Consider the following 25,618-nt stretch of genomic DNA (forward strand, 5'->3'; position numbering starts at 1 on the left):
TTCAGTCTCCTCTCCTGCCCCCTTGCCTGGATCACGAACAATTCACTTTTTCCCATATTTAATTTGTACCCCGAGAAACTGCCAAATTCCCCCAAGATCTGCACAACCTCCTCCATCCCCTCCACTGGGTCCGAGATGTACAAGAGCAGATCGTCCATGTACAGCGAAACCTCTCCACCCCCCCCCCCCCCCCCCCGAAACAGCCCCTGCCACTTGCCACTTCCTTGATGCTCTGAGCGCCATGGCTGACGGCTCTATAGCCAGGGCGAACGGGGAGAGGGGGCACCCCTGCCTCGTCGCTCGGTGTAGCTTAAAGTACCCCGACCTCAGCCGGTTCGTGCACACACTCGCTACCGGCGCCTGATACAGCAATCGCACCCAGTCGACGAAGCCCTCCCCAAACCTTCCCAGCGTCTCCCAAAGATACTCACGCTCTACCCGATCAAAAGCCTTCTCCGCGTCCATCGCAACCACCACCTCTGCCTCCTCTCCTTCTGAGGGCAACATAATTACATTCAAAAGTCTCCGAACGTTAGCATTGAGCTGTCTACCCTTAACAAATCCGTTTTGGTCCCCCCTATCACCCCCGGGACACAGTCCTCTATCCTAGTGGCCAAAATCTTAGCCATCAGCTTGGCATCTACGTTCAAAAGCGAGGTCGGCCTATATGACCCACATTGCTCTGGGTCCTTTTCTCGTTTAAGGATGAGTGAAATCGAGGCCTGTGACATTGTTGGGGGGAGGATTCCCCTCTCTTTAGCCTCATTAAAGGTTCTCATCAGCAGTGGGCACAACACCTCTGAGAACTTCTTATAGAATTCTACCGGGTAACCGTCCGGCCCCAGAGCCTTGCCCGACTGCATACCCTCCTGTCCTTTAACAATTTCCTCTGCCTCAAACGGGGCCCCCAGCCCCTCCACCAGGTCCTCCTCCACCCTTGGGAACCCAACTGATCTAGGAATCGCCTCATCCCTTCTATACCAGGCGGGGGTTCCGACTCATATCATTTACTATAAAATTCTTTAAAAACGTTGTTCACCCCCCCTGGGTCCAACACCATGTCGCCCTCTCTATTCCTTACTCCCCCAATCTCCCTGGCCACTTCTCTCTTCCTAAGCTGGTGGACCAACATCCTGCTCGCCTTTTCCCCATATTCGTAGACCCCCTTGCCCTCAACTGCTCCACCGCCCTCCCTGTGGTCAACAACTCACCAAATCTGCCTTGAATTTCCGACGGTCCCTCAGGAGTCCAGCGTCCGGGGCCTCCGCATATCTCCTATCCACTCGAAGTATCTCCTGACTCACTCCCTGACTCCGATGCAGGCTTGAGCAGAGAGATCTCGGTGTCCATGTACATAGATCCCTGAAAGTTGCCACCCAGGTTGAGAAGGTTGTTAAGAAGGCGTACGGTGTGTTAGCTTTTATTGGTAGAGGGATTCAGTTTCGGAGCCATGAGGTCATGTTGCAGCTGTACAAAACTCTGGTGCAGCCGCATTTGGAGTATTGCGTGCAATTCTGGTCGCCGCATTAGAGGAAGGATGTGGAAGCATTGGAAAGGGTGCAGAGGAGATTTACCAGAATGTTGCCTGGTATGGAGGGAAGATCTTATGAGGAAAGGCTGAGGGACTTGAGGCTGTTTTCGTTAGAGAGAAGAAGGTTAGGAGGTGACTTAATTGAGGCATACAAGATGATCAGAGGATTGGATAGGGTGAACAGTGAGAGCCTTTTTCCTCGGATGGTCATGTCCAGCACGAGGGGACATAGCTTTAAATTGAGCGGAGATAGATATAGGACAGATGTCAGAGGTAGGTTCTTTACTCAGAGAGTAGTAAGGGCATGGAATGCCCTGCCTGCAACAGTAGTGGACTCGCCAACACTAAGGGCATTCAAATAGTCATTGGATAGACATATGGACGATAAGGGAATAGTGTAGATGGGCTTTAGAGTGGTTTCACAGGTCGGCGCAACATCGAGGACCGAAGGGCCTATACTGCACTGTAATGTTCTATATTCTATTCAGGTCAAACTATATTTTCAAGTTATCCCCCGGTATAACCCATACCTTCAACGAAGAATTTTACCTACTTACCCCTTAGTAGCATTGATATCCTGGGTCCTGCATTGCTAAGTAAGTAAAGTAGGCTAATAACCACTGTTTCAGGTTAAAACTTTTAAGTTATTTTATTTATTTATTTATTTTTTCTTTTTAAAAGATGCAATCACTGTCTTTACAGAAAAGTAAAAAGATCTTGCTTCTGGATCCTTCTGGTTGGTTGAAGGGACCTTCAGGCCCAACTTGTCAATCAGTCTTCTTTTTAAAATCTGGTCTTCTTTAGATGTATTCGCTGGTGAGCTCGGTTGCTATGTCCTATCTTTGCCATGTACCGAGCTGTGAGAGCTGGCTCTGCTGACTGTACCCTTTCTTCGGGTTTATATATTTTTCTAACAGTTATTTAAGTTTTTAAGACTTCATTGTAAAGTAATTCTTATTTTCCTTGGATTGTAAAAGATACCTTTAATCTGAATATTTCTAACATGACTAAGTATTCATTTTGGGCATGGCCTCAGCCCTCAGATCTGATTACAGTGTCCTTTGTGATATTCAAAAATGCTTTGGTTTCAATAGGGGTGTGAATTTGGTTTGGTTCCTGTCATTTCATTAGTTTTATTTTCCAATTGTGTCCTCAGCTCATAATTTTGACTTTGATTTTGGCTCTAAATTATGTTTCTCATAGACTGATAGTCTCCAGTTTTCTTTTAATTTACCTGGTGTTAGCAGAATTTCACACCTAGAATTGTCACCAAATTCAACTGAATCTCATCCTTTCCTTTCTAGCTGCTTACTAAGATAGTTAATTTCAATGAAGGTGTGAAACATTGCTTTTAGCTGTATGCTAAAAATCCACTTGGTTATAACTTGAAAGGTTTACATTTATCACCTAGCTCAACTGAAACTCTCATCCATGCTTTTCCAGATGCTTACTAAGATAGTTACCTTCAATGAAGGTATGAGCCATTGTTTTTAGCTTCATACAAAAATCCTGTGTGTTTGCTAAGCCTGCTTGGGAGAATCTACATTTTATAATCCTGCTCTTTGCAGCTGCTGTGAACCCTTTGTGGGATATTTCCCTCCATTCTCTCATGTTTAGCTGGTTTCGCACACTGGGCTAAATCACTGGCTTTTAAAGCAGACCAAGGCAGGCCAGCAGCACGGTTCAATTCCCGTACCAGCCTCCCCGAACAGGCGCCGGAATGTGGCGACTAGGGGCTTTTCACAGTAACTTCATTGAACCCTACTTGTGACAATAAGCGATTTTCATTTTTTCATTTCATGTTTCTCTCAAACCAGATATTGCCAGACTTCCATGTTTCAAATGACACATCTTTCCATATCATCAATTACAATATGCACGCCATTAAATCACCAAGTAAGGTGTAGAAACCTAAAACTGTCAATTCAAGCTGTCATAAAACATTCATCTCCCTCAAACAATAAATCTCTGTCCCCAACACACTCTCAATAAAATGAAATGAAAATCGCTTTTTGTCACAAATAGAGGTTATTGCCACATTCCGGCGCCTGTTCGGGGAGGCTGGTACGGGAATTGAACCGTGCTGCTGGTCTGCCTTTGTCTGCTTTAATAGCCAGCTATTTAGCCCAGTGTGCTAAACCAGCCCCAACCAATGTACACTAATTCATGCCAATATCCAGCAATTCTCCTCCCCTGAAGGTGTTGACTCTCGGGTTCAGTTTCACTCTCACCTATTGCCCTCCCCAATATGTCACCCGGGTGTCTAAAATCTTCACACCTGAAGTTAACAAACTGTTTTGTTAAGGAGAGCGTCACAGTCAAATCCGGTGACTACCCACATGTACTTTGTGAGGTCATTGCCCCCCAACCCCATCATTCCAGTCCCAGGAGTTTGGAGACTGGGCTCCGGATGAGTAATGGCATCTGCGGTTCCCATAGCCCCCCGCTCTGGGGAAACGCTCCATCCGCCGCACGAGCGGCCCGGGACTGCGCATGTCCAAGGGAGAGCGGCAGCTGCGCCTGTGCAGGAAAAAGCCAACAACCTGACCGTCCTACTTAGGCATTGTCCAATGGAAAGAATTGGAAGACCGGAAGGACCCGTACTCCAGCCAATCAGAGCGGGAATTTGTATGAATAAAAGGTTAGCTTCACACAGACAGAAACTTCCTCCTGTCTCCAAAATCTGGGAGTAAAACACTTTCTTTTCTCCCCCTTTCTATTTATTTGCTCATTCTGACCTTTAATTGGCAACTTGCAGCAACTGAAGGGAAAGGAAGTGAATCCAGGGCAGGTGCTGCCTCTGGAAAGGTTAGACCAGGTCTCTCTCTCTCTCTCCGTCGCTTATAGACCTTGACATCCTTTGCTCCCTCAGCTCGACACATTTATTTATCTGGCTAAAAAGATGGTCTATTTCCGAATGTTCACAATGAAAGGGCTGGTTTCCCCAGGAGATGGCTGACATTTAAGGGGACAGTAAAGTGATATCAGACAGAGAAATCTCGTGTTATTATCTGGTATAGATTAGATATTATTACTGGCTCTGCAATAAAATGTATTCATTATTCACTTCCTTTCCCTTCAGTTGCTGCAAGTGACCAATTGAAGGTCACAATGAGAAACGAAATGGAAAGGGGCAGAAAAGAAAGTGTTTTATTCACAAATGTTCGAGACAAGAGGAGGTTTCAGTCTGTGTGAGCTCAATTTTCACTCACACAAAGCCCGCTAAGATTGGCTGAGGCACCAGAGTCCTTCCGGTCGCCCAGGCGTTCCATTGGTCAACGCGTCAGCATGACATTTCCACCCCAGCACCCCACCTCATCTTCCCCTCTTCCTTGGACATGCGCAGTCCCGCACGGGGGAAGAGGAGATCATGGAGCGGCTTCTCGCTCCAGCCGGTGCCGTCAGACGGTTGCCTGGAAACCTTGTCTCGAGGAGGGGCAAACGGAGGGAGAACAATGGGTTGCTGCCGGGGGTCCCGCGCCTGCGCGCTGGAACCTGTTGACGTCATCTGGAGCGGTATGATTCCTATTGGCTGATTTTGGCTGGGCTATATTGTGACGTCACATCCCGGAAGCTGGACACTGAGCTTCTTCCTCTGTGCGAGGAAATCAATGATTCTCCCTTTCCATTTCTTTTCTCGTTCTGCGGGGACATTGGCGACTTGGAGCAACTGAATGGAAAGGAAGTGAATACAGTCTGCATATTAAACACATTTTGTGCCTCGTAATATTGACATATATCTGTCTGGCCGCCTGCATGAAGATTTTCAGGTCACTGTGTCCATGACAGGAAGCAGTGAGCATGGATCTGTCAATCAGCCTGAATCAGCACCTTCAGTAGAATTGGGAGGGTGAAGATTAGATACAGCAGAGTGAGAATGGAGGGAGAGTGTGTGGGATGGAGATTTACAGACTTTGGGGAATAAGAGAGGTAAGAATATTCCATAGTGTTTGCACTGTTGCTTCACAGCATCAGGGTCCCAGGTTCGATTCCCAGCATGAGTCACTGTCTGTGCAGTCTGCACATTCTCCCTATGTCTGCGCGGGTTTTGTCCGGGTGCTCTGGTTTTCTCCCACAACTCCCGAAAGACGTGCTGTTAGGTAATTTGGACATTCTGAATTTTCCCTCCGTGTACCCGACCAAGCGCCGGAATGTGGTGACTAGGGGCTTTTCACAGCAACTTCATTGCAGTGTTAATGTATGCCTACTTGTGACAATAAAGATTATTATTATTACAAGCTAGAATTGTGTGTTTGAATTTCTATCCACAACTGACAGTGATGACTTTTGTAATCTCCTGTTACAGGACATTAGATTGGATGTTGAGTCAAGATCTGCCAGAGTCATCGTTGCATCAGGACCTGAATATCATCGGCCTTTGAATCTAGAAAGAGAAATGTTTGTGCATTCTAAGCGTTTCAAAATATTTTAAACATCAGTATAACTGGAAAAGCACCAAGCCGCACACACCCAAAGTGACTGTGCCCCAGTGCACTGTCTGTAGAACGAGACTTTACCAGTTACACCGCCAGAAAAAACAGCAACCCAATCACAGCAGGGAGAGTACATGTGTTCTGTGTGTGCATGAGGCTTCATTTGATTGTCCAACCTGGAGAGACACAATCAGACCCACACCATGGAGAAACCGTGGAAATGTGGTGACTGTGGGAAAAGATTCAGATCCCCCTCTGTGCTAGAAATTCATCAACGCAGTCACACTGGGGAGAGACCGTTCACCTGCTCTGAGTGTGGGAAGGGTTTCACTAATTCATCCAGCTTCCTGAAGCACTGGCAACTTCACACGAGGAGAAGGCCGTTCACCTGCTCTGAGTGTGGGAAGGCATTCAGTCATTCATCCAACTTACTGACACACCAACACGTTCACACTGGGGAGAGGCCATTCACCTGTCCTGAGTGTGGTAAGGGATTCATTAATTCATCTGGCTTGCTGACACACCGACGAGTTCACACTGGGGAGAGGCCGTTCACCTGTCCTGAGTGTGGGAAGGGATTCAGTCATTCATCCAATTTACTGATACACCGACGGATTCACACTGGGGAGAGACTGTTCACCTGCACTGAGTGTGGGAAAGCATTCATTAATTCATCTCACCTGCGGAAGCACCAGCGAGTTCACACTGCGGAGAGGCCATTCATCTGCTCTGAGTGTGGGAAGGCATTCAGTCAGTTATGCAACCTGCAGAGACACCAGCGAGTTCACACCGGTGAGAAGCCGTTTATCTGCTCTGAGTGTGACAAGGGATTCACTCAGTCATCCCATCTGCTGACACACCAGCGAGTTCACAAGTGATTACAGACCAGAGGGAGCTAGAGAACCCAATGCCTGCCTGTTGAATGCTGTTCCATTCACCCCTAACAAGTATCCACCTCCATCCACTAATTAACGCACCCATAAATACTTATCGAGTGTAGATATAGACACAAAATGAGACAAAGTTCAAGATGGAAGAGAGATGAATGGAAACTGCTTAAGGAAGACAGAAATAATGAATTAAGAAGCCTCAGCCCCTCTCCACATGGCAGCAATGGGCCCGTCCCAACACCTCATTCAGGTCTGGAGAAGTCTGAGCTGAGACTATCCTGACTGAGCTGAGAAAATTCAGAAAAGACATTAATGACGCCCTTGGAACAATGAAAAATTCAGTCTCAGAACTGGAACAAGCTGTCAGCAGTTTGGGAAAGAGGGTAGTCCAGCCTGAGAACAGAATTAGTACGGTTAATGATAGGAACATTCACAGATTCAGGTTCCTTTCCTATTTACTCCGGAGAGACAGGCAGTTAGAGGACAGATGTCAGAACCTCAAATATTTCAGGAGACGGAACAACCTGCAAATTTATGGGTTGCCAGAAACTCAGTAGGCGGGACATTATCCACTGGGTCGAAAGCTTTCTCAAGGTCCTGCTTAAACTCCCGGTCGATTTCCCACTACAGCTAGAGTGGGCTCACAGATCATTGTAACAAAAGTCATCATGCTAATTCACCCCAAGATCATTTGTGGTGAAATTTCTCAGCTCCAGATGAAACAGTTTGTTCTCACCCAGGCTTGGGGGTGGGGGGGAGGGGGGCTAGAAAAACCTACAATTGAAAGGAAGGCGAGTCAGGTTGGATCAGGACTACTCACCGGATTAGCAGCGGAAAAGACACAGATATGCGGATATGAAGAAGCAGCTGAAGGAGAAGGACAGAAGATTTAAAACACCTTACCCGCCGATGCTGAGAGTCCATCTTGAGGATGGAAGCAAGACCTTTACATCGGCATGGGAGGCTGCAGAGGGACGGGGCATCACCGCAAGCCTCTCGGAGGATGAGCGGATGGAGAGACATATCCCGTGTCGGATGGCACACTGCCGACCATGCGATTCCCTACTTAGCTGCCCGAGGTTTGTGATGTAGAGGGTCTGCTTCAGAGACATGATGAGGGAGGGCGGTGTTAAAGCAGTGGTGAGATTGTCTCAGATATCAGTGGGAATGTCTCAGATATCAGTGGGAATGTCTCAGATATCAGTGGGAATGAAATGAAACTGTTTAAGTTGCAGACTCTTTAACTTGGATGTTACAAAGTGCCTTTAAATTACTCAGTCAGGCCACTAAATATCTTAGTATTAATTTTTTTAAAATTTAGAGCACCAAATTATTTTTTTCCCAATTAACGGCCAATTTAGCTTGGCCAATTCACCTACCTGCACATCTTTATGGGAGCGAGCCCCACGCAGACATGGGGAGAATGTGCAAACTCCACATGGACAGTGACCCAGGGTCGGGATCAAACCCATCTCAGTATTCTTGGCCCACCATCAATCAATAGAATATGGAGCAAATTACACTTGCATCATTAACATTATGAAGAGTAATCTGGATGGGTGGCTGAGCCGACCCTTCTTTCTGTAAGGGCGGATTGAAGTTATTCGGATGAATGACCTCCCCAGATTGTTGTCCCTGTTCCAGATGTTCACTGTTAAGATTCCAGAATCTACATTCAATTTGCTGCATCGTCTGATCTCCCGTTTCACGCGGTGAGAAAACGACCAGAGTGCGATTTTCAAACATTACCGCTCACCAAGTTGGAAGGAGGTTCCGCACTTCCCAATTTTAAATCCGGTTTTTGAGCAGCTCAACTATAATCTGTGACAGCTTGGTTAACAGACAGAGGAGACACACGGTGGCTGAACCTGGAGAAACCTGTGTCCCAACTTCCATTAACAGCACTGCCATTTCTGGGTAACAGCATAAAGGATTGCAGAATGAGTGAATGCCAGATTGACTAACAATATTTGGAAAGAAATTCAGAAATCATTCCATTTACCTGGTTCAATCTCGGCTCTGACCACTATTGGGTCTATAAAATATTTAATACTCTCCATGCACGATAAGAACTTTTTAAGAAATGGCCTCAATATGGTCTCACCTTCCTTCACCAGATATTTCAGCAGATCAAAATCATTTGAGCAGATCAGGGGGGAATTTGCCCTGCCAAATACTGACACTTTTAGCATACCTACAGATCAGACATTTTCTTTGCAAACATGAAGGGCACAATTTCATGGAGAAGAAACAGACTCCCATTTTGGACACGTTTAGCAGGTGTTTCCAGTGTCTCTCTGCTGTTTAAAATGTTAAAATTATAAATGCCTCAATAAAATATTTTCAAAAAAAAAAGATGGTTTCCAGGGCTTGCAGCACCAAGAACGACTCTGCTATTGAACAGAACTGCTTTTTTGGGCCTCGGCAAGGAATGCCTCACCGAGCCCTCATTTAGAATCATTTCCTGCACTATCGAGCTAAACTCGCCATTTTTAAATGGCACCCTGATCTCTGAACCCCCCCCCCCCCACCATGGCCTCTGGACATCCCCCTCCCCCCAATGCCCCAACTTACCAATTAAGGGGTCCTCCAGCCCCCTGCACCCCATCCAGAGTGCCCAGGTGGCAAAGCTAGGCTGGCAGTGCCACGGTGCCTGGATGGCATCGGGAGCACCAGGGTACCACCCTGCGGCTTTCGATCCCACGCATTGGGTAACTCCGGCACAGGCATATTCAAGTGAGACTAACTACTCAATTGAATATGTTAATCTGGATCCCGCCCATTGAGGACGGGATCCAGATTGGAACGCCTAGCGAGATATCGTGAGGCGTAATGAGCGTTGGCCGCTCGTAAGATTTAACAGCTGCTTGTTTGCATCCGAAGTCTTAAACAAAGTAATAAGTCCCATTTCCAATAGAGTTGTACTTTGTCAACATTCAGCGAGGTGTCACTGGGGGAAACGTAATATCCTGTACATATCAGACGTTGCTCTCCATGGTGTCCGGAAATTCCTTACACATTAAAAGGAAATGGGAGTTTGAACTGCAACAGGAGATACCAATGGAAGAATGGAATAAAACTTTTCCTGAGACCGATCTCGTCATCTACCCAAATATACTGAGGGAATATAAAAGGAAGCTCATTCCGAGCTACTTCAGAACACCACGTATTACTGTAAGAATTGGTTCCTCCTCTGCAAGTAGTTACTGGAAAGACTGTGTCAAATCAATTGGTCATTATTTACATATATTCTGGTCGTGGTCAAAGTGGAGGGAGTATTGGGATATGATATTCGAAACATTGGCTGAGGTGTTGCACATGGACATCCCACAGACCCCCCTCCAGCTGCTCTGTGAGGGACAATTCCAGAAGGGATGGAAAGAAGCAATACAATTTTTAAACAAATTTTGCTGATAGCTGTGACTAAGGTGTCACCTTCAATTAGCTGAAACCCATCTGCCCAAACTATGAAACGTGGTTATCCAAAGTCAGAGTGATTTGAGATGGAAAAAGTCCCACATGCATCCCACTTATAGGGCAAAAAATTCTTTCAAAGGTGGCTCCCAGGAACAGGAATATTGTTCACATGAACGACAGAGAGCACTCCCGCCCACAACCCAACCCCACTCATTATATAGATTATCTTTGCCTTTTTTTTTAAACCGTGTTTTCCTCCATATTTCTGTGGTCATTTTTCACTGGTGCTCTATGTAAGGAACCAACATTTATACGGACCAATTATCATCTGGTAGGGGCTGGTTTAGCACAGGGCTAAATCGCTGGCTTTGAAAGCAAGACAAGCCAGCAGCACGGTTCAATTCCCGTACAAACCTCCCCGAACAGGTGCCGGAATGTGGCGACTACTGGCTTTTCACAGTAACTTCATTTGAAGCCTACTTGTGACAATAAGCGATTTTCATCAAATTCTTGTTTATCTGCTGTGTCAACACTTGTCTCTACGTGTAACTTGATTCTCAAAACTATAAGTGTCTGTTATATTGTTTACTTTATATCTCTGTCAACAATGTCGATGATTGCTGTGGACAATTCAAACTATTAAAAAAAAAATTTAGAGTACCCAATTCATTTTTTCCAATTAAGGGGCAATTTAGCGTGGCCATACCACCTAGTCTGCACATCTTTTTGGGTTGTGGGGCGAAACCCACACAAACACGGGGAGAATGTGCAAACTCCACACGGACAGTGACCCAGAGCCGGGATTGAACCTGGGACCTCGGCCCCGTGAGGCAGCAGGGCTAACCCACTGTGCTGCCCTCAATTCTAACTATTTTATCATTTGTTTCTGTGTGCAGTGATAAAATAACAATAAAATCAAGAAGTAATATCGTACTTGTTATCTGGAACTTAATTGATATCAGCCACCCCCAACTTACCATTGAATAAATTCACTTTGGTTCAGATAAGATTTTAACCAATGAAGACAAAGGCAGAACTTTCTGGATAGTAAATTTAAAAATAAGTTTATTAAATAAAAAGGGTTTTCTGAACAACTTTAAGACATTGACTTTTACAACTTCATGCGGGTGATCAGTCTGTAGAAGCGTAACCCTCTCTGGCTCCTTCTTTGACAGTAATTCTTGTGGAATTCAGCCTCGGGAGTCTGGCTCCTTCTTTAACAGTAATTTCCTTGGAACTCGGCCTCGGGAGTCTTCAGTACTTGGCCAGCAAGGAAGACCTTCAGAACCTCTACTTTTATCCCAAAAGTGACCATTACCTCACGTCAGAGTTGGCCTGTTGTAACATGATAATTGGTCAATTTGGTCACTGGATGGGCAGCACAATGGCACAGTGGGTTAGCCCTGCTGCCTCACGGCACCGAGGTCCCAGGTTCGATCCTAGCTCTGGGTCACTGTCTGTGTGGAGTTTGCACATTCTCCCCGTGTTTGTGTGGGTTTTGCCCCACAACCAAAAGATGTGCAGGGGAGGTGGATTGGCTAAGCTAAAGTGCCCCTTGGAAAAAATGAATTAGGTACTCTAAATTCTTTTTTAAAATTTGGTTACTGGATTTTAATTTAACAGGCTGCTACACAACATTTTAATTTAGGTTTATATATTGTTAATGGGTATGTAGAAAATAATACATATTCCAAATATTATATGTTTAATATTTATATAGATATATATTACAGGTACCTCAGCCCTGGGCCCAAGTCTACAATGGCTTCTCCCGAGTGTGAATTTGCTGATGTTCCCGGAGGCTAGATGAATATCTGAATTCCTTCCCACACTGAGAGCAGGTGACTGGCTCCCCAGTGTGAATGTGCCAGTGTGACTTCAGACTGGATAACTGAACAAATCCATTCCCACACTGAGAGGTGAACGTCCTCTCCCCAGTGAGAACTCGTTGGTGTCTCCGAAGGTGGGATAGCCAAGTGAATCCCTGCCCACACTGAGCAGCTGAACAGCCTCTCCCCAGTGTGAATGCGCTGATGGCTCTGCAGGATGGATAAAGTGGTGAATAGCATGTCACACTGAGAGCAGGTGAACGGTCTCTTCCCACAGTCCACACAGTTCCACACTTTCTCCATGTTTTTCGTCTCCTTGTATCTCTCCAATCTGGATATTCTGTTAGAGCCTTGATCACACCAAATATACCTACTGTCTCTCCCCACTGTGAATGCAGTGTTCTTGTCAGGCTGTGTAACTGGTTAAAACTCTTTCCAGTCAGTGCACTGGAACACTCTCACTCGGATGTGTGTGTGTCTCAGTGTCTTCACTAATACTAATCTCTTTCAGTTCCTCCTGCTCTCTAGTCCCTTGGTTCTCTAGTATTTTTGGGATTATTTTTGTCTCTTCCGAGGTGAAGACAGACACACATTGTTTAGTTTCTCTGTCATTTCCCTATTCCCCATTATAAACTCTCCTGTCTCTGCCTGGAATGGACCCACATTGGTCTTTGCTAATCTTTTCCTTTTCACGTTTCTACAGGAACTTTTCCAGTCGTTCTTTATGTTTGTCTCCAGTTTGCTCTCATATTCCATTTTCCCTTTATCGGTTTCTTAGTTCCTTTGATCTAATGGAATCTTTACCTTTACTTGTTAACCACGGCTGCACAATTTTTCCTGTTGGATTATTGTTCCTTAAAGGAATCTGTATTTGATGTAAATATGTAACAATTCCTTAACTATTAGCAATTGCCTACCTACTGTCTTACCTTTTATTGTAAGTTCCCAATCTACCCCAGGCAATTTGCCCCTGAAACCTTGAGTTTCCTTCTGTGAAAAACACTCAGATAAATTAAACAAATTAACCATGTAAACACCATAGGCCATCTTCATGGCAACATGGCATGCTTTCGAGGGGTATCAAACAGAAATGGAAACTAAAGATCTTCCAACTTCCAAACACCCTTTCACTCTGTGATCCTTGTGAAATCTGAAACCAAGTATTCACAAAAAGCCTCAATGCCACTACAGGCAAAGTCGTGAGGCTGGTCAGACCAGCAGAAAGAAACTCACCATCAACTGTCAGAATGAACAAAATGCAGTCCTGGATGTTAATTGAGAGCAGGATCAATAACAGCAGAATGCAATCTCTGTAATCACTTGTGAACTTGTTGGTGTCCCAGTAGGTGCGATGAATCATGAAATCCCTTCCCACATTGAGAGCAGATGAATGGCCTCTTTCCAGTGTGAACACGCTGGTGTCTCCGCATATGGGAGGGATCACTAAATGCCTTCCCACACTGAGAACACGTGAATGGCCGCTCCCCAGTATGAAGCCTCTGGTGTACCCGCAGGGTGGAAGAAACACTAAATCCCTTCCCACACTGAGAGCAGGTGAATGGCTTCTCCCCAGTGTGAACTCGCAGGTGTGACTGCAAGTGCGATGAAACACGGAATCCCTTCCCACACTGTGAGCAGGTGAATGGTCTCTCCCCCGTGTGAATTCGCTGGTGTATTTGAAGGGTGTATGAATCAGAGAATCCCTTCCCACACTGAGAGCAGGTGAATGGCCTCTCCCCAGTGTGAACTCGCTGGTGTTTCAGCAGCTGGGATAACTGAGAGAATCCCTTCCCACACTGAGAGCAGGTGAATGGTCTCTCCCCAGTGTGAATTCGCTGGTGTAACTGCAGGTGGGATAGCTGAGTGAATCCCTTCCCACACTGAAAGCAGGTGAACGGCCTCTCCCCAGTGTGAATGCGTCGATGAGCTTCCAGCTCAGATGGGGCTTTGAATCCCTTCCCACAGTCCCTACATTTCCACGGTTTTTCCATGTTTTGAGACTCCTTTTGACTCTACAGGTCGGACAATCAGTTTGAGCCTTGACGACACTGCGAGAACGTGTACAGTCTCTCCCCGCTGTGAATGATGCAATGTTTTTTCAGGCTGCGTAACTGGTTGAACTTCTTTCCACAGTCAGTGCTCTGGAACGCTCTCACTCGGGTGTGTCTGTCTCGGTGCTTTTCCAGTCTGATGTTTAAAATCTTTTGAAATAGACAGAACGGGCAAACATTTCTCCTTCTAGATTCAAAGGTCAATGATATTCAGGTCCCAATGAATCCCCAGACTCAGTTAGATCGAGATGTGACGTTTGAGATTTCTGTCTGTAATTCCTCCTCTTCTAATATCCTGTAAAAACAATTTACAAAAGTCATCACTGTCAGTACAGGATAGAAATTCAGAACAGACAATTCTCCTTTCACTGGAACATTCTTTCCTCTCTCGTTCCCCAAAAGCTGTAAATCTCCATCCCACACACAACCGCCCCCCCCCCCCCCGCCCCCCCTGTCTCACTCTGCTGTATCTAATATTCACTCTCGCAATTCTCCCGGTGCTGATTAAAGTTGATAGACTGATCCATGCTCACTGCTTCCAGTTCTGGACAAAGATCATAACAAACAGGAGCTGCAGTGCACCATTTGACCATTGAGTTTGCTCAATCATTCAGTGGGATCATCAGTCGATCTAACTCGGCACCATTTTCTCACACTTTCCTCCATATCCCTCGATATCTTCAATATCTAGAAACCTATCAATCTCGGTCTTGAAAATACTTTGATTTGATTTATTGTTGTCACATGTATTAGTATACAGTGAAAAGTGTTGTTTCTTGCATGCTATACAGACAACACAAACCGTACATAGGGAAGGAAAGAGAGACTACAGAATGTAACGGTACAGTCATAACTGGGATGTAAGTAATTGAATTAGAACATTGTTAGAGAGTTTAAAACAGTTAGAATTAAGTTTTGGAAGCATAGAACGAGAGTAAAAGATAGAATTAGAGGGTATGCTGGGCACAGCTTGCAAGACGTTGCCTCGCTCCGGTGCCATCCTGGATTTTTATTTGATGACTGAGGCTCCACGGTCTTTGGGGGGGAGAGAATTCCAAAGTTTCACCACATCCTCGAGTGAGGAAATCCCTCCTCATCTCAGCTTTCTCTCCATTTTCCTGCCTGTTCCCCATAACCCTCGACTCCCTCTCAATCAGAAATCTGTCCAACTCAGCGGTGAATATATTCAGTGGCCCCCAGACTCCACTGGTCCCTGTGGAAGAGAATTCCAGAGACTAACAACCCTCTGAGGGAGGAGATGACTGGAAATATATAACGTAGCTACAGCACAATATTACACAGCTATAAATTATAATAAATGTACTTCATTACATAACCATCAATAATATATCTAATCTGCACCATTTAACAACACTGGACATTTCTCTGATATTAATTTACTGTCGGTTGAGGGAGAAAAACCTGACAACAGAACCTCCTCCAGACAAGGTTTCCAGGCAACCGGCTGACGGCTCCGGTCAGAGCGAGAAGCCGCTCGGTGATCTCCCCCTCCCCCCAGACCCGGGACTGCGCATGTCCAAGGGAGAGGGGAAGCTGCGCATGTGCGGAGGAGAGCCCACCCCCTGACCTTCCTGTTGATTTGGTGACCAATGAGAAGAGGTACAGGACGGGAAGGACTCTGTTGCTCCAGCCAATCAGAGCGCTGGCTTTGTGTGAACGAAGATTGAGCTTCATGCAGACTGAAACCTCCTCCTGTCTCCAACATCTGTGAGTAAAACACTTTATTTTCTCCCCCCTTCCATTTATTTTCTCATTCTTACCTTCAATTGGTCACTTGCAGCAACTGAAGGGAAAGGAAGTGAATCCAGGGAGGGTGCAGACTCTGGAAAGCTTGGCCCAGGTCTCTCTCTCTAACACTTTGACATCCTTTGCTCCCTCAGTTTGACACATTCCACAGGAGATGGCAGACATTTAAGGGGATAGTAAATTAATATCGGCCAGCGATATGTCTAGTTGTTATATGGTACATATTAGATATATTATTTATTGTTCTGTAATGAAGTATATTTATTATTATTTCTAGTTGTCGAATTGTGCTGTAGCTATGTAATGTATTTCCAGTTATCGATTCCCTCAGACAGTTGTTAGTCTCTGGAATTCTCTTTCACAGGGACCAGTGGAGTCTGGGAGTTATAGAATCATAGAATTTACAGTGCAGAAGGAGGCCATTTGGCCCATCGAGTCTGCCTCCACCCCATCCCCGTTATCCAGTAAATCCACCTAACATTTCGGACACTAAGGGGCAAGTTAGCATAGCCAATCCACCTAACCTGCACATCTTTTGGACTGTGGGAGGAAACTGGAGCAACCGGAGGAAACTCACGCAGACATGGGGAGAAAGTGCAAACTCCACACAGTCACCCGAGGCCGGAATTGAACCGGGACCCTGGGGCTGTGAGGCAGCAGTGCTAACCACTGTGCTACCATGCTGCCCTTCACGGCTGAGTTGGACAGATTTCTGATTGACGAGGGAGTCTTGGATTATGGGGAACCGGCAGGAAAATGGAGAGAAAGCTGAGATGAGGAGGGATTTCTTCACCCGAGGCTGTGGTGAGGCTTTGGAATTCTCTATCCCAAAGACTGTGGAGTCTCAGTCATCAAGTACTTTCAAGACCGAGATTATCAGGTTTCTAGATTTTGAAGATGTCAAGGGATATGGGGGATACTGTGGGAAAATGGTGCTGAGGTAGAACATAGAACGCAGCTCCTGTTTGTTATGATCTCTGTGCCCAGGACAGGAAGCAGTGAGCATGGATCTTCAATCAGCCTGAATCAGCACCTTCAGGAGAATTGGGAGGGTGAATATTAGATACAGCAGAGTGAGAATGGAGGGAGAGTGCGTGGGATGGAGATTTACAGCTTTTAGGAACATAGGAACAGAGAAGGCCATTCAGTCCCTTGAGCCTATCCCATCATTCAAGGAGACCATGACTGATCTGTGACCTAACTCCGTGTATCTTTTTTTTCTTTTTTTCTATAAATTCAGAGTACCCAATTTTTGTTTTACGATAAGGGGCAATTTAGTGTGGCCAATTCACTTATCCTGCACATCTTTGGATTGTGGGGGTTAGACCCATGCAGACTGGGGGAGAATGCGCCTAACTCCATATACCTGCCGTTGGCCCATGTCCCATCAAATCTTTGTTTAACAAAAATCTATAAATCACATTTCAAATTAACAACTGATCAAACATCAACTGCTGTTTGTGTGAAAGAATTCTGAACCTCTACCACCCTTGGTGTGAAGATGTTCTTCCGAACATCGCTCCTGAACGGTTTAGCTCTAATTTTTAGACTATGTCCCCTTGGTTTAAAGTCTCCAACCAGTACAAATTTATACTCACAGCTCCGAAACTCTGCCCCTCCAAGTGCACTCCCTGGAGACCAGGCACCCGCTGGAGACTGGGCTGTAAATCAACGAGGTAAGTTTTTTATACTCACAGTTCCGATACTCTGCCCCTCCGAGTCTGCGCCCTGGAGACTGGGCCGCAAATCCCCGAGGTAAGGTTTTTATACTCATATCTCCGATACGCCTCCCTCTGAGTCCGCTCCCTGGAGACGAGGCTGCGAATCCCCGAGGTAAGGTTTTTACATTCAGCTTCAGTACTCCGCGTCTCCGAGTCCTCTCCCTGGAGACTAGGCCTCCAATACCCCAGGTAAGGTTTTGTACTTACAGCTCCAATACTGAAGGAGTTTACAAACTCAGGGTCGCAACCTACGGGTAGGTTGTGGGCAGGTTTCGGGAGGATCGCGGCACTCGGTCCCGGCATTTCCGATTGTGAGCGGAACGCCCAACTGTTGTGACCGGCATTTAAAAATGCTGGCTGCAACGGACTTTTGAGATTGCCGGTCATCCCACAGATGTGTGCCGGATCATGATAACACAGTGGTTAGCACTGTTGCTTCACAGCACCAGGGTCCCAGATTCAATTCCCGCCTTGGGTCACTGTGCAGAGTCTGCAGGTTCCCCCCGTGTCTGCGTAGGTTTCCTCTGGGTTTGGTGGGGTTACTGGATTACCAGGATAGAGCGGGGGCATGGGTCTAGGTAGGGTGCTCTTTCAGAGGGTCGATGCAGACTCAATGGACTGAATGGCCTCCTTCTGTACTGTCGTGATTCTATGCTCCGGTTTCTTCCCACAAGTCCCGAAAGACGTGCTGGTTAGGTGATGAGGACATTCTGAATTCTCCCTCAGTGTATCCGAGCAAGCACTGTAGTGTGGCGAGTAGGGCATAGTAACTTCATTGCAGTGTTAATGTAAGTCTACTTGTGACACTAATAAAGATTATTATTAAGCAATGGGCTGGTCCGGAGCCCAGTGGGGTGGATCTCCTTCTCCTGATGTCAGCGTGCTGTCCTGGGCCTGTTTTTTTCAGCAAACGACGGAGTCCTTCCACTTGAAGCAGTGGCAGAGAGCAGGTCATGTGCCCTGTCCGGTGCCGTCACGTGTTCTGGGTGTGAGAGCGATTCCTCCATTTTGCAGCTGCCAGCAGTGCTGGTGTGAACTCCAGGGCCTCTGGTGAACAACCCATGAAGAAGAAGCTGAAAACAGGAACAAAGCAGCATATCGAAGATTACTTGAGGTGTCCGTTATTCATTGTGCCACTGCAAATCAGGATTCAAAGTTCATGTGTGTTATATGCAGGGAAGCACTGGGAAATTAAAGTTTAAAACCCTCAAAACTTCAAAGACATTTGAAGATGAAACATGGCGAGTTTGAAGACAAACCTCTGTTTTTTCAAAGCTGCAGTGAGATTTTAAATCAGCTGAAGTCATTGTCAGGAATGTAACATTGAATAACAAAGAAAGTGAGATTGTGAGGACCAAGCAGGCTCACCTGTCACATTAAAGGTCAGTGAAAATGGTGGGTCGCGAAGGTCAGCCGGCATGGGTAGCAAAGGTCAGCCGGCATGGGTAGCAAAGGTCAGCCGGCATGGGTAGCAAACATCAGCCGAACTGGGCCACAAAGGATGGCCAGTTGGTAAAAATGGGTCCCGAGCAAAAAAGTTTGAAAAACACTGCAATACTCTGCCCCTTCGAGTCCGTTCCCTGGAGACTAGGCCACAAGTCCTCGAGGTAAGGTTTTTATACACCCAACTCCGATATTCCACCCCTCCGTGTCTGCTCCCTAGAGACTGGCCCACAGATCCCCGAGGTAAGGAATTAATATTCCGGCCCTCCAAGTCCTGTCCCTGGTGAGTAAGCCGCGAATCCCCAGGGAAAGCTATTTTACTTGGCTCCGAAAATCTGGACCTCTCCATCCACACCCTGGCAACTGGGAAAGGTCTTTATATTTACTACTCTGATGCTCTGCCTCTTCAAATCCTCTCCTTGGAGACTAGGCCTTGAATTCCCGAGGTTAGGGTTTTGTACTTACTGCTCTGGCACTCCGCCCTCTGAGTCCACTCGCTGGAGTCTACGTATGGCGAAATAGGTATTAGAGACTAGGTATTGGGAAATGTGAGAGGACAAAACGTTCTCTAGAAACGAGAATTCTCTGTTCTGAATTTCTATCCTGGACTGACAGTGATGTCTTTTGTAAACTCCTTTTACAGGATATGAGGAGAGGAGGAATTACAGACAGAAATCTCAAACGTAATGTCTCAATCTGACAGAGTCAACAGATTCCTTGTGACCTGAATATCATTGGCCTTTGAATCTAAAAGGGGAAGAAAAAATGTTTGCCCAATCTGTCAGCATCAAAAGATTTTAAACATCAGTGTGACTGGGAAAGCACCGAGACAGACACACCCGAGTGAGAGTGTTCCAGAGCACTGACTGTGGAAAGAGCTTTAACCAGGTACACAGCCTGAAAAACATCACACCATTCACAGCAGGAAGAGACCGTACACGTGTTCTGTGTGTGGACGAGGCTTCAACTGATTTTCTGATCAGGAGAGACTCGAGGAGACACAAAACATGGAGAAACCATGGATATGTGGGGACTGCGGGAACGGATACAGAACCCCATCAGAGCTGGAGATTCATCGACGCAGTCACACTGGGGAGAGGCCATTCACCTGCTCTCAGTGCGAGAAGAGATTCAGTGATTCATCCACCCTGCGGACACACCACCGGGTTCACACAAGGGAGAGGCCATTTAGCTGCTCCCAGTATGGGAAGGGATTCAATCATTTATCCTATCTGAAGGATCACCATCAAGTTCACTCTGGGGAGAGGCCATTCACCTGCTCTCAGTGTGAGAAGGAATTCACTCAGTTATCCAGCCTGCAGAGACACCAGCGAGTTCACACTGGGGAGAAGCCGTTCACCTGCTCTCAGTGTGGGAAGGGATTCAGTGATCCATCTGCCCTGCAGACACACCAGTGCATTCACACTGGGGAGAGGCCATTCAGCTGCTCTCAGTGTGAGAAGAGATTCCGTGATTTATCCAACCTGCGGACACACCACCAAGTTCACACTGGGGAGAAGCCTTTCACATGCTCATGTGGGAAGGGATTCAATCAATTATCCAACCTGCAGAGACACCAGCGAGTTCACACTGGGGAGAAGCCTTTCATCTGCTCTCAATGTCAGAAGGAATTCACTCAGTTATCCCACCTGCAGAGCCACCAGCGAGTTCACACTGGGGAGAGGCCGTACACCTGCCCTCAGTGTGGAAATAAATTCACTGAATTATCCAGCCTGCAGACACACCAGCGAGTTCACACTGGGGAGAGGCCGTTCACCTGTTCTCGATGTGGAAAGGGATTCACTACGTTATCCAGCCTGCGGAGGCACCAGCGAGTTCACAACAAGAAGCGTTAGCTCAGTTGGCTGGATGGCTGGTTCGTGATGCGCAGCGACTCCAACATCAGGGGTTCAACTCCCGTACTGGCTGAGGTTATCCATGAAGGCCCCACCTTTTCAAAATTGCCACTCGCCTGAGGTGTGGTGATCCTCCGATTCAATCACCACCAGTCAGCTCTCTCTCTCTCAGAGGGCAAAGCAGACTCTGGTCCTCTGGGACTTTGGCGACTCTTATTTCACACACAAACAACAAACATAGATTCCTTTAAGGAGCAAAAATCCAACAGGAAAAGTGATGCAACCCGTGGCTAACAAGAAAAGTTAAAGATTACATTAGATCAAAGGAAGAGGCTCATAAAGTGGCCAAAATAGTAGTAAGCCTGAGGATTGGGAACTTGTTTTAGAATTCAGCAAAGGACCAAGAAACTGATAAAGAGAAAATAGAATATGAGAGCAAACTGGTGAAAAACATAAAAACCGATGGGAAAAGCTCCTATAGGAATGTGAAAAGGAAAAGATTAGCAAAGACCAATGTGGGTCCATTCCAGACAGAGACAGGAGAGTTTATAATGGGGAATAAGGAAATATAACATAGAACATTACAGCACAGTACAGGCCTTTCGGCCCTCGATATTGCGCCGACCTGTGAAACCACTCTAAAGCCCATCTACACTATTCCCTTATCATCCATATGTCTATCCAAAGACCATTTGAATGCCCTTAGTGTTGGCGAGTCCACTACTGTTGCAGGCAGGGCATTCCACACCCTTACTACTCTCTGAGTAAAGAACCTACCTCTGACATCTGTCCTATATCTATCTCCCCTCAATTTAAGGCTATGTCCCCTTGTGCTAGACATCACCATCCGAGGAAAAAGGTCCACCCTATCCAATCCTCTGATCATCTTGGCAGAGAAACGAAACAATGTGAGTCTGTTTCACAGAGGAAGATACAGAAATTGTCCCAAAAACACGAGAGAACCAAGGGACCAGTGAGCACGAGGAACTGCAAGAGATTAGTATTAATGAGAAAGTAGTACTGGAGTAAATAATGGGAGTGAAAGTTAATAAATCCCCAAAGCTGCTGCTCTACATCCCAGAGTGTTGAAAGAGGCGGCTGTAGAGATAGTGGATACATTGGTGATCATCTTTCAAAATTCTATAGATTCTGGAATGGTTCCTGCAGATTGGAAGGTGGTAAATGTAACCCCACTATTTAAGGAGAGAAAACAGGGAACCAGAGACCCATTAACCTGACATCAGTAGGAGGGAAAATGCTACAATCTATTATAAGATGTGATAACATACGAATTAGGAGCAGGAGTAGGCCACCCAGCCCCCCGAGGCTGCTGCACCATTCAATAGGTTCACAGCTGATCTGATTGTAACGTCAACTCGACATTCCCACTGACCTCCCAAAAACCTTTCACCCCCTTGCTTATCAGGAATCTTTCCAGCTGTGCCTTCAAAATATTCAAAGATTCTGCTTCCACTGCCCTTTGAGGAAGAGAGTTCCAAAGACTCACAACCCTCAGAGAGAAAAATTTCTCCTCTGCCTTAAATGTGCAAGTTATTACTTTTAAAGTGACTTCAATTTCTAGATTCTCCCACAATCTTTGATCTTTTTACTATCAGGTCCCTTTGGATTATCTGATGTATATTTGAGAATAGAGAATAATTGTGGAGTGGAATTTTAGATTGTGTAAAAGGGAAAAGTTATATTTTACACTTTAATGTGTAGGTTTCCTTCAAAAATGATGTTTAGTTAATGTTGCTTCTATTTTGTTTGTTGCAGCAAAAGTCATAAAGAAGTTTTGTCATGTGATCCTTTAATTTGTTGACAGGGAATTTGATTTTCTAATATTAGTTACTGATCTTTACGGAGATCCTAATCCACAAGTTTGGACTTCCCATTTGGGCCTTGGGCACCTTTCAGTCTCTCTGTTGCGCGTGTCAATGACAGCCAGGCAATGGAGCTGAGGACTGAATTTTGCTGGGAATAACGGAGCCAGTGCCCCAGTTGGGAAATTGCCACGGGTGTGACATTAATAAAGAGACAGGAAGGTGCTGGAGAACTGACTGGAAAATGGACCCCCAACCAATCCGGGTTCGGCGGTGGGGTAACGGGTTAATGGGGACGTGACCCCCAGGTTCAGTGCCCATGTCCAATGTGGGGAGTCACGGGAGCAGGATACACGGAGCTGAAGAGAAACATTTAGGTCTCGAACATTGTGAACATGTTTTTATTCTGGTTATTCTTTTACTCTGGTTGTCTTTGATCCTCAAGTCATTTTCTGATTTATTTTTAAACCCATGTTCTGTTTCATTAATAAACTTGTTTCATTAAAAATATTTGTTTTTTTGGGTCTTTTTCTGATTAAATTCATTCACTTTGGGGAAAGTGGGTGAGTGGGGTTGGCAGTCTCTTTAACAAAGAGTGAGCCCCTCTGAGGTAATTAGCAAAGGAGCCAGGGGGTGGAGGAGATTAGATTTTTATTTTGACACACAATGTTTCAAAATTATATTCAGGGATGAACTAATTTATCCAGGCTCTTTGAGGAAGTAACAAGGAATGTCAATAAAGGGAAACCTGGAGATGTGGTTTATCTAGATTTCCAGAAGGTATTTTCCAAGAGGCCACATCAAAGGTCACTGCACAAAATAGGAGCTCATGGTGTAGGGGGTTAACATATCAGCATGGATAGAGGATTAGTTAGCTTACAGGAAGCAGAGAGTAGATATAAATGGGTCAATTCTGGGTTGGTAAGATGTGACAAGTGGAGTGTCACAAGGATCAGTGCAGGGCCCTCAACTATTTACAATCTACATTAATGAGTTGGGTGATGGGATTGAATGTATGGCGGCTAAATTTTCTGATGACGCAAAGTTAGTTTGGAAAGTAATTTGTGAAGTGGACATAAGTCTGCAAAGGGCATCAAGTGAATGGACAAAACTCGACGGATGGAGGATAACATGAGAAAATATGAATTGTCCACTTTGGCAGGAAGGATTAAATTAAACAATATTATTTAAATGGTGAGACATTGCAGAACAATGAGGTACAGAGGGATCTGGGTGTCCATGTACAGGAGTCACAATAAGTTAGTTTGCAGGTACAGCAAGTGGCTCAATCGAGTCCTTGAACAGTTTCATCAGGCTTTATCGAGTGAGTTGAAATCGCTTGGGAAGCACAATGGAATATTGTTGTTTGTTGCAAAGGGACTGGAATATAAAAGTCGGGATGTTTTGCTGCAGTTGTGAAGGGCCTTGGTGAGACCATATTTAGAGCACTGTGTACAGTTGGGTCTCCTTATTTCAGAAATGAGGTAATTGCATTAGAAGCAGTTCAGAGGAGGTTGACCCCCGGATTCCTGGAATGAGGGGGTTATCCTCTGAGGAAAGGTTTGACAGGTTGGGCCTGTATCCATTGCAGTTTAGAAGAATGAGAGATGATCTGATGTGTTTCAATAAGATCATGAGTGGAATTGACAGAGAGATTGCTGAGAGAATGTTTCCCCTTGTGGCAGAGACTAGAATTAGGGGACACTGCTCAAAAATTAGGGGTCTTCCATTTAAGACGTGGATGAGAATGTTGTTTTTCTCCTGAGGGCCGTGGGTCTGTGAATCTCTATCCCCAGAGGGTGCTGGAAGCAGGGTCTGTGAATATGTTTTCAGATTGAATTTGATAGATTTTTGATTGACGAGTGAGTGAAAGAGTGGAGGAAGGAAAGTGGAGTTAAGACCACAATCAGATCAGCCCTGATCTTATTGAATGGTGGAGTGGGCTCGAGGGGCCGAATGGCCTGCTCCTGCCCCGATGTCTGAGCAGTAATATCAAAGTGCAGCAGCATTCCCATTATACTCTGGGTAGAAGCACCATCTCCAGGTAAATGCTCCCTGCTCTGCCCCAGATGCCATGGTCCCAGTCAGTGGAATATGTAAAACCTCAACAAATCTCTGCTCGGGGAATCCCTTCTTATACTTTATTACATCACAAAGTCTATGGAGACTGATTTAACCCAATCATTGCCGAGCTAACATTTGAACAGACCAATTACAAAACCTGTCATTGAACCATCTGTGCCCACTCAAGCCACATCAAACTCTCAAACAATTGTCTTCCCCACGCTCCGTCCCCGGTACAGGGAGTCAGCATTCCCATGCCAAGCAGTGAAAACATGGTGGCCTTGACACCCAGGTGTTGTCTAGGATTCCAGGCACTCTTGTTTTCTCTGTCCTCTGGGAGCTGTTTATCTCCCTGTTCCCACACAGCAAGTCGTCTGTTCTCAGCTCTGCTCGGTTTCTGTTGGAGTTTGGTCCCTTTTACACCTTTCGGATCAATAAAACATTTGGTCAGTGAAGACCCAAACCACAATTTCCCATCCTGTCATCTGTCGACCATCCTTACCCAGAGCGTAATCACAACAGGAATAAAAACAGAAGAAGTGTTCCAATCAAATTCAAAATAAATCCACAGCCAGTCATAGAATTTAATTTAATTTAATGTTCACTAATTAGCAAGAAAACCCGAAGCACGGAGTCCCCCAGGATTCTTACAGTCCACACCTTGAGGGGGACGAGAACTCTCTCTCCAACCCCTCACTCAATTTCACTCCGTTGTCTTCCAGTTCTGTTCTGGCCTCGCCTGGGGTAACATCTACTCGACCTTTTCTCCTGAAGGAACGCCGTGAGTTCTAAG

The 25,618-nt window shown here is 45.8% G+C and overlaps 2 protein-coding genes across 4 annotated transcripts; one reads left to right on the forward strand and one right to left on the reverse strand.

Moving 5' to 3' along the window:
• The first annotated feature begins 5,104 nt into the window (after positions 1 to 5,104).
• On the forward strand, positions 5,105 to 23,269 carry LOC140420656 (uncharacterized). Its single transcript, XM_072504653.1, has 4 exons — positions 5,105 to 5,216; positions 5,838 to 6,802; positions 7,595 to 7,602; positions 20,145 to 23,269. The coding sequence occupies exons 2-4, from the start codon at positions 6,168 to 6,170 to the stop codon at positions 20,936 to 20,938; spliced, it is 1,437 nt and encodes a 478-aa protein (XP_072360754.1). The 5' UTR covers positions 5,105 to 5,216; positions 5,838 to 6,167; the 3' UTR covers positions 20,939 to 23,269.
• Positions 13,351 to 17,828, reverse strand: LOC140420660 (uncharacterized). Of its 3 annotated transcripts, none has more exons than XM_072504660.1 (2): positions 17,614 to 17,828; positions 13,351 to 14,446 (listed from the first exon to the last, which is right to left on the reverse strand). In XM_072504660.1, the coding sequence occupies exon 2, from the start codon at positions 14,089 to 14,091 to the stop codon at positions 13,417 to 13,419; it is 675 nt and encodes a 224-aa protein (XP_072360761.1). In that variant the 5' UTR covers positions 14,092 to 14,446; positions 17,614 to 17,828; the 3' UTR covers positions 13,351 to 13,416. The 3 variants fall into 3 exon arrangements, with proteins under 3 accessions (XP_072360761.1, XP_072360759.1, XP_072360760.1); XM_072504658.1 differs by lacking the exon at positions 17,614 to 17,828 and adding an exon at positions 15,587 to 15,671; XM_072504659.1 differs by lacking the exon at positions 17,614 to 17,828 and adding an exon at positions 15,553 to 15,632.
• Positions 23,270 to 25,618: the final 2,349 nt, after the last annotated feature.

This window comes from Scyliorhinus torazame, chromosome 5 (assembly GCF_047496885.1).
Source record: "Scyliorhinus torazame isolate Kashiwa2021f chromosome 5, sScyTor2.1, whole genome shotgun sequence".
In the NCBI taxonomy this organism is placed as follows: Eukaryota; Metazoa; Chordata; class Chondrichthyes; order Carcharhiniformes; family Scyliorhinidae; genus Scyliorhinus; species Scyliorhinus torazame.